General features: G+C 35.0%; 1 protein-coding gene across 1 annotated transcript; it reads right to left on the bottom strand.

Moving 5' to 3' along the window:
• Positions 1-7,747: 7,747 nt before the first annotated feature.
• On the bottom strand, positions 7,748-9,100 carry LOC130945468 (uncharacterized). Its single transcript, XM_057874181.1, has 3 exons — positions 8,960-9,100; positions 8,584-8,845; positions 7,748-8,454 (listed from the first exon to the last, which is right to left on the bottom strand). Exons 1-3 carry the CDS (start codon positions 9,098-9,100, stop codon positions 7,748-7,750), a joined length of 1,110 nt encoding a protein of 369 aa, XP_057730164.1.
• Between the last annotated feature and the right edge of the window lie 281 nt (positions 9,101-9,381).

Consider the following 9,381-nt stretch of genomic DNA (forward strand, 5'->3'; position numbering starts at 1 on the left):
GGAAAATTTTGTATTAATACGCTGCTATTTAAGTGATTTTTAACCATATAATCAAAGATTAATCGTTAAAATTTACTTAAAAATACTAGGATATTGATATACTTAATTTTTCTATTATATATATAGATTCGTACCACATGGATTGCTAAATATGTAATTTAAAATAAGTTTAGAAGAAACAAATTGATAATGTGGTGATTTCATTACTAAACTAGCTAAGTCGTCGTAATTTTTGACTTTGTTAGTGATGGAACTAAAATTTTAACATTAAGGAGCCAAGTTCTTATAATAATTAATAATAATATTAAATCTACAATATTTTTAGTTTTAGTTTTTTTATTTTTTTATTATAATGAACTTATTCTAAAAGTATTTTCTTAAAAGTATAATAATAAAAAAATTTAAAATTTTTTATGTATTTAATGCATTGAAAATATAAAAAAATATTTTCAATAACTTTTAGTGAAATCTATTTTTAGGCTAATTCTAACTTAAAAATTTGTGTGCACATAAGATGAAGAGGAATAATTAATCTTATTTTAAAAATTAATAAAAATAAAATAATATATTCTATGTAATAATTATTCAATGTCTTGTCAAAAAATTAGTGTAATCTATACAATTATTATATAAATTTATAATAAAAATGCGTTTATAAACTAAAAAATCTAGAAGTAAATAATTAATAATTTAGCATATATATAAATATGTAATCTGGACTTGGTTAAAATTAAATAAGTTAGTTTAGTTAAAAAATTTTGTTTAGTCAAAGAACAAATGGTTAACTAATTATATGTTGGAAGCAAGTTATATATGATGATAAGATTAAGTTGATATTTATCAATTTATTATATAATTTGATAAAGTTATACAAGATGACAAGTTGATAAGATTAAGTTGATATTTATTAATTTGGTAAAGATTAAATAAGTAATAATTTATTTATTTTTCATATCACTACTTTTAGTAAATTATATATAGGTAGTTAAGACATTTGTTAATTAGCAAGTGAAAATGTGAGAGAAAATTAATAAGGTTTTTTATATATATAATCTTTTTGTATGAATTTTTATAATATGTAAGAGAGTATTATAGATTTTTTTATGTATTTTAAAAAATTATAATCTTTACTATTTAGTCATGTTATTTTTATTATTTTCTAAAATTATTTGATTCAATTTTATCTGTTTCTCATCTACAAAAGTACAAATTTTAGCTGCACTATTTTATCTTGATAATTATGGTAACCTAACAATGGTATTAGAGTCAGATTCTTAATCTTTAACTATAAAAAGTAAGTTAGTGTTAGAATCATGACAATAAAATTTAAGATCGAAAAACTCAATATAAACAAATTTTTCTTTGCAAATTGAAAATATAAAAGTTATTTTGAGAAATGAGAATTACTTAAAAGCAATAAAAGACAAATTCATTGGGGTTCTTGATGACAAGTGAAAAAAAGATGAACAGAAATATTGCTGCTAATTTATACTTAATTGTCACAGTTTTTATACTATAAAACATATCAAAAAAATAAATAGTCAGTTAATCATAGTTGATCCGAATAAGTAACACTGGATGATTACTAAAGGTATCTGAATATACAATTAGAAATTTGATACTGCATTATATGTTAGAAGGTCCGAATTTATCATCAAAAGTTCTATTGACTTAGATTTTGCAAGTGACCTTGAAAAAAAAAATTTATTATAGGCTATGTGTTTATACTTATAAGAAGTACTGTAAATTAAATATCTAAATTACAAGCTATTGAAATATTATCAAATATAGAAGTTGAAATATATAACGACTACACAATTTTATAAGGAGGCAATTTAATTGTAAAGATTAGTGGAGGAATTCAGACATAAACAAACAAAAAATTTTAATATTTTATAACAATTAGAATGTCTTGTACATCACAAAAAATTTAGTCTTTCGCTAAAAAATGAAACACATAGATAGCAGTAGAAAAAAATTCTCTTTATCTATTAAAAATATGAGCAATATGATATATCAAAAGAATAATTTTAAATGAGAAATTAGTAAAAAAACAATTTTTTTATTTTAAAATAAAAAATTATAATAAGTAACTAAATTAGTAAAAGTTGGGGCATATAAAAGTTTTAACTTAGTTAACTATGATTGCCAAACATACGACTTGATAAGTATAGAAGAAATAATATAAGTTGATAAGATAATATTCTAATAATTAAGCTAGTTAAATTATAATTTTTGATTTGGTCAAAATTGGATAAGTTAATTTAGCTGCCATCTTTAACTTTGATAATTTAACAAAAATTATATTTTTTACTTCGTTTTTTTTTTTTTTCCTTTTGACTCTTTATAAGAATAATTCACTCTTTTTCTTTTGGGTAGGGGTGGTAAAACGGGTTGAGTCTGTCGGGTCGATCCGCTAAATCCGCTAAAGAGTGAGTCGGGCTCGAATTCAAAACCCGCCAAATTAAAAGAACCCATCAAACCCGCACCACTAAATTGAAGGGTTTTGGCAGGACGGGGTGGGCCGATCCGCCGGGCCGAAAATTTTTATTTTATTTTTTTTATTAAATAAAAAAGTAATTACTATTATAAAATTAATAATTATAGAATTTTTAAACACTTTTCTTTCAGTCTTTGTTTTTATTCTTCTTTTAGTTATTAACTTTATTTATTTTATTTTACAATTTCGTATATATGCTCAAATTATGTGACTTATTTTTTAAAATAAAGATGATTCTATTGACAAATATTAGTTTGAACAATTTTATTGAAGTTAAAAATTTAAAAAAATAATAAAAAAATTATATTATAATTTGACTATTTTTATTTGTATTTGATTTTTTAATTATTATTTTTTGGTTAATTTTAATGAATTTTATTTTTCAAAAAAAAAAATAGTCAAATGGACTAGTCCACCAATTCGCCATAAAACGAAATGTACTAGCATTTTAAACCTATTTTAGTTGGCGGGACAGGTCGGTCCGTCCCGTTTATGGAACGGGCCTAAGCGAGATGGGACGGGTTGGAGCTGACCGGCTCGCTTTGACACCCCTAGTCGATACACAATATCTACTTATACATTGTACTAAAAGTTCTTTTTAAACCACTGGATTCGAATCCGGTGTGACTCTCGAAAACAAACATATATTTGCAATTATTTCTATCCTGATCATTTGCTTCTAAGTACCTATTATATATGATAATTGTTATGGCATTTAAAAATTAATATTTAATTTTAAAAATATAAAATAAATAATAATTAAATATTTAAAATTTATTATAAAAATTAAATTAAACAAAAATTAGACACTAAATTATAAACATTATAAAATTCATCAATATATATATACACATAGATAATATGTATTTTGTGATACCGAAAGAAGCATCTTCATAACCCTTCGTATAGTACTAAGGAAATTTTGAACAATATTCTTGTTACGTTGGGTAACCGGAGGTTAGTGGACTGGACTCGTTGGGTTGGCCCAATCGTCTAAAGGAGAAAGCCCTTTGACTAGCTTCGCGTCTGAGAGCCTCCGTCCAACTTGTGTGTATGAGAGAATGGGGGTGGTACCTACAAAGATACTCCGATGCCTAAGTTAGCAAAGGGGTAAGCAGGTTTTTAGAGTATTGAAACTTAGAGATACCTGAGGGGTGTCAATGTATTTATAGTAGTGAACCAATAACCACCGTTAGAGTAGTTCCACCTTTTAAGGAGGATAACTGTCCCTTTAGGGAAGTTGAGATATGACTTCTGGAAGTGGGTTGAGAGATTTTAGGTGCAGTTACTTATTTGAATAGGTGTTATCTGCCAGCTAATCTTCACTCCCGACTTCCTTAGAGTAAGTCGTGGTTAGATCCGACTTATTAAGAGAAGGTCGGTATCGAATGAGGGCCAATCTTTGAATTGGGCCTTTCATCTGGACCTGGACCTTAGTGTTGGTTCAGGGTATGAACAATGCCCCTACTCGAGTACAATCTCTTTTCTTTAAGAGTTTGATTCGAGTATTTTAACTCGGACTTGTAGCTGATGTGGTGAGGAACCGACGTGATTTTTCGAAACCGACGTGATTCAAAATTTCTCAACAGTCATGTCTAATCAAACGTCGCGTCCGTTAGGGGTTTCATATTTACACGTGGGGATCAATTATATTGGTAACAGCGCATCTCTTTAATGGTCGCATTGATTTTATCTTTATGCCCCTGGGGTGTTTATAAATATTTTTTCCTCTCTTTCTTTGTTTTCTTTCTGAAAAACTTTTTGCCTTCACTCTCTGAAAGAAACTTCTTCTGTTCGAAAAGAAACTTCTTCCTTCTTCGAGTCACCGTCGTATCTGCTCATCTTCGCAAGCAAAGGTCAGTTCTTCTTTATTAATGAATGCTTTTTTGTTCGCATTCTTTGTTTAAGGGAGTGTTCATAGCGAGTCTGGCTGTAGGCCTAGTGCTTCTGTTTTGTGGGGGAACTTATTTTGGCCATGTAGAGATCCTGTTCTTAACCCTTCCCCCTTTTTCTTTGTAGGTTTCGTCGCCCCTTTTTTACTAAAAAGATGTTTTCTCTCGAGTCTCTTTCACGATGGGTGGACGTTACTGTTCTCGGGGAGGAACCTCTCGTTGATACTGATTATATTAGTGACCTCCGTACTCACCATAGAATTTGTGTTCTTGATGATAATGAACCCAAATATGAATTGATTTCCCCAGGTCCTAAAGATCGAGTTTGTTTTGGGAAGGCTGCTGATGCTTACCCTCATTTCTTTTTTATGTATGAGAGTCTTTTTACCCGCTTGGAGGTACTTTTGCCTTTTTCTGACTTTGAGGTGGAAGTTTTAAATCATTGTCAAGTTGCTTCAACTCAACTCCATCCCAATTCTTGGGGTTTTATGAAAATCTATCAGCTTGTCAGTCGAGAGCTGAACTTTCTGATCTCTTTAAAGAATTTCTTTCATCTTTTCCATATGACTAAGCCCTTTAGTGGGCAAAATAATAAACAGTAGTGAATTTTTTTCTGGGCCATTTAAGGTCGAAAAATTTTCAACCTTTTTTATGAGTCCTTCCATGACTCTAAGAATTTCTTTTTTAAAGTTCAAGCTGTAGAAGGTCACCATCCCTTTTTTCTAGATAAAAATTCTTCTCCCCATTTTCCTTTATACTGGTTGGCGGCTTCTTCTGTGGAGAAGTATGGTCTGGATGACTTAAATGTGGTCGAAGAGGCTGTTGTGGGGTTCCTCCGAGAAATTTGGAGGAGGGCCCCTTATTTGGATACGAAGAAGTTCCTCCAAGGGTCTCCGAGCTTTGTTCGGGCCCAGATAGGTAGTATTTTGTTGTTAATTTTTGACTTGATTTTGTTGTTTTTGGCTTTGAAATTTTTGAGTTGTTATTTGTAGACTTTTGCTTTCCGACTTGATAACTTAACTTTCTATTTTCTTTTTCAGAGATGGGGAAGAAAAATTCCAACTCCTCCTACCAGAAAGTATAAGATGCCAAGAAGAGGTCTCGGGTCTGAGTTGACGCTGCTAGGGCCGCTGGCACTCTTCCTCCTCCTCCTCCTCGTAACTTGGAGAATTCCTCTCGTCCCATCATGGTACCTTCTTCCTATACCTCTTCTCTTCCTTCTCCTCCGACCCGATCTTCTCCTGAACCCGAGAAGAAGAGACACAAGACTTCAGAGTCTGGCTCTTCTTTTGCTGGGGAAGCTAATTTTGACGGTCCCAAATTCGTTCGAAACCACATGTATCCTTATACTCGAATTAATATGGATGATGTTTTCGTTCAAAACCATCTTAATTTCTTAGTTAAGGGGAGTGTTCCGGCAGCTGGAGTGTGTACAAGGCTTCTTGATATTTTGGAGAAGGCTCCCCTTAGCTCTCTGGGTTCTACCCAAAAGGTTGAGGAGTTAGAGGGGAGGATCCTTCTTTATCAAGAGGAAGAGAAAAGGCTGACGGAGGAGGTCGCCGAGTTGAAGGAGGAGAAGACTCGGCTCTAGGAGAGGGAGAAAAAGTTATTGGGTCAGTATGCCATGACGGAGGGCCTTAAGAAAAAGGCGGAACAGAATTATGTGAGGCTTTATGGGGAGAATCTTGATTTAAAAAAGGAGCTAGCAAGATGTCGGGAAGCTTATCAGGATCTGGAGGACTCCGTGGTGGAGGGTTCGGAGATAGCCTGGAGGATCTTTAAGGAACAGGTCGGAGTCATCGCTCCTGACCTGGACCTTTCTCCTTTTGATCTTGATAAGATACTGGTGGATGGTGCCATTGTTTCTCCTCCCCGTCCCGAGACTGATTTCGACCTGAAAATTCGGGGGCAGAGAATAATAGAATCTCTTCCCCGTGGAGAGCGTCAAGACGGAGATCTCTCGAGTTCTTCGGGGGTCCCTTCTTAAGGTCAAGAACAGCCTGCTCCGTCTTCTCCTGTTGAGGATCCTGCCTTTCTTGGTGGCGTTGATCTTCCCTCTAAATGATTCTGGCTATTTGGGGGCCTGGCCTGTGGGTCCCATGTTTTTAAACAATTTTATGTTTTTGTTTGATGTGGTGGTTGATTCCTGACATTTTATGGCCTTTTATGGCCGTTAACAAAATATTTTGCTTAGAAATACCCTTTTTTTGGATAAGGGTTTAGGACAATTTTGGTGCGTCCATTCTTTGTATTTTAAAAACTTTTTTTTTATCTCTTTTTGCTTTGGAAAATCTTTCATCTTAGCTGGCTATCTTTTGTTTAAGTTATTTTGAATTTTTTGAAAACTTGGGACAGCCTCCGCCTTTGATTTTTGATAGACTTTCTTATCTCTTTTTTGTATTCCCTGTACCCAATTTCTGTTTTATTGAGTTTCTGTAACTTAGGTTATTTTTGTGACGCATTTCCATTCTTCTCAGTTTTATCGACTTGTAAGTCGATAAATTTCTGAGTTTATCATGATCTGCTTTTATAACCTCTTTACACCGACTTGTACCTCGTCGTTTATCCTGACGACCTTTTAGGTCGGTTCATGGGATTTTCACGTTTTGTCGAGCTTAAGTTAGTGCGTTTCGTAGAAAGAGTAATAATGACGCAAAAGGAATTTATAAAGAGATGAGGAAAAAGGATCTTTATTTAGTCACAAAGGTACCTTTTTTGCTACTAAGGGTTTTGACAATTTGTTGCCCCTTAGTCTCCATTTTGATGTCTCGTTAAAAACCCTCTTCAGAAAAACCCTTTCTTTGGGAAAAAACTATGAAGTTGGGAAAAGAGTACACCAGGGAATGTAGTTTGCTTTTAACTAGTACCTTTTCATATTACAAGCATGCCACGACCTAGGTAGCTCGGTGTCGTTTAAGTCGGTCACCTTATAGTAGCCCTTTTCCTAAGACCTCATTAATTTTGTATGGTCCTTTCCAATTAGCAGCAAGCTTTCCGTCCCCAGATTTTTGATTCCAATGTCATTTCTAATCAAAACCAGGTCGTTGGGGGTGAAACTTCTTCGAATGACCTTTTTATTGTATTTGTTTATCATCCTTGGTTTCAATGCTGCTTCTCTTATCTGAGCTTGTTCTCAGACTTCAGGGAGTAGCTCAAGTTCTTCTTTGTGTCCCTGTATGTTTTTGACCTCGTCATAAAAGCTCACCCTTAGACTTTGCTCGTTGACTTCAACTAGTATCATAGCTTCTACGCCATAAGCAAGTCGGAATGGTGTTTTTCCTGTGGCAGACTGAGGTGTAGTCTGATAAGCCCATAGTACTTGAGGGAGTTCTTCAGCCCATGCTCTCTTCGCATCTTACAACCTTTTCTTCAACCCTGCCAGTATAACTTTGTTGGCTGCCTCGACTTGTCCATTCGCTTGTGGATGTTCTACCGAGGTGAACTGATACTTGATCTTCATACTGGCTACCAGGTTTCTGAAGGTTGAGTTGGTGAACTGGGTACCATTATCAGTGATGATGGAGTGAGGTACTCCATACCTTGTGATAATGTTTTTGTAGAGAAATCTCTGACTTCTCTGGGCTGTGATGATGGCCAAAGGTTCTGCTTTGATCCACTTCGTGAAGTAGTCTACCCCCATTATTAGGTATTTTACTTGACCAGGTGCTTGGGAAAAGGGTCCTAATAAGTATAATCCCCATTTTGTGAAAGGCAATGGAGAAGTTATACTAATGAGCTCCTCGGGGGGAGCGACGTGGAAGTTCGCGTGCATTTGGCATGGCTGGCACTTCTTCACGAATTCTGTGGCATCTTTCTGCAAGGTCGGCCAGTAGAACCCAGCTCGGATGACTTTCCTAGCTAATGACCTGGCTCCGAGATAGTTTCCGCAGATACCATTGTGGACCTCCTCTAAGACTTCTATTGTCCTTGAGGTTGGGACGCACTTTAACGATGGTGGTGATATCCCCCTTTTACAGAGGATATTTTTCACCAAAGTGTAGTTTTGTTCTTCCCTCCAAATTTTCTTGGCCTCTTTTTCCTCTTTGGGTAGGATGTCGAATTCTAGGTATTAGATTAAAGGGTTCATCCATTCGAGGTCTAATCCAAAGACTTCAAGGACGTCTTGCTTGGCCTCTGTTTTTACTACAGAGGGTTCTTGGAGAGTTTCTTGTATCTGGATTCTATTATTACCCCCTGGCTTGGTACTCGCAAGCTTGGAGAGGGCGTCTGCTCTGCTGTTGAGATCCCGAGTTATATGCTTGACCTCGGTTTCTGTAAAACGCCTAAGATACTCCAAGGTTTTGTCCAAGTACCTCTTCATATTGGGGTCTTTAGCCTGATACTCCCCATTTATTTGGGATGTCACCACTTGAGAGTCGCTGAACACAACTACTTTTGTTGCGCTGACTTCCTTTGCCAGCTTTAACCCTATAATCAAGGCTTCATATTCTGCCTGATTGTTAGAAGCTGGGAATTCAAACTTGATGGAGACTTCTATTTGTGTTCCCTCTTAGTTGACCAATATTATGCCTGCACCACTTCCATTTTTGTTTGAGGATCCATTTACATATAGCTCCCATGTAGTGGAGGCTTCCTCTTGTTCTCCTGCATATTCTGCCACGAAATCAGTGAGACATTGGGCTTTAATTATCGTCCGAGTTTCGTACTTTAAGTCGAACTCGGATAGCTCTATTGCCCATTGGACCATTCTGTCTGCAATATCCGTCTTTTGGAGGATTTGCTTCATGGGCTGGTTTATTCGAACCTTTATTGTGTGAGTTTGGAAATAAGGCCGTAACCTTCGAGAGGCTACAATTAAGGCATATGCAAACTTTTCAAGTTTTTGATACCTCAATTCAAGGCCTTGTAGGACTTTGCTGGTGAAGTACACAGGATGTTGTCCGACCTCATCTTCCCGTATTAGAGCTGATGCAATAGCTTTGTCTACTACAGACAAATACAGGACGAGTTCTTCCCCAACCTTAGGTC

This window comes from Arachis stenosperma, chromosome 8 (genome assembly GCF_014773155.1).
Source record: "Arachis stenosperma cultivar V10309 chromosome 8, arast.V10309.gnm1.PFL2, whole genome shotgun sequence".
Classification (NCBI taxonomy): domain Eukaryota; kingdom Viridiplantae; phylum Streptophyta; class Magnoliopsida; order Fabales; family Fabaceae; genus Arachis; species Arachis stenosperma.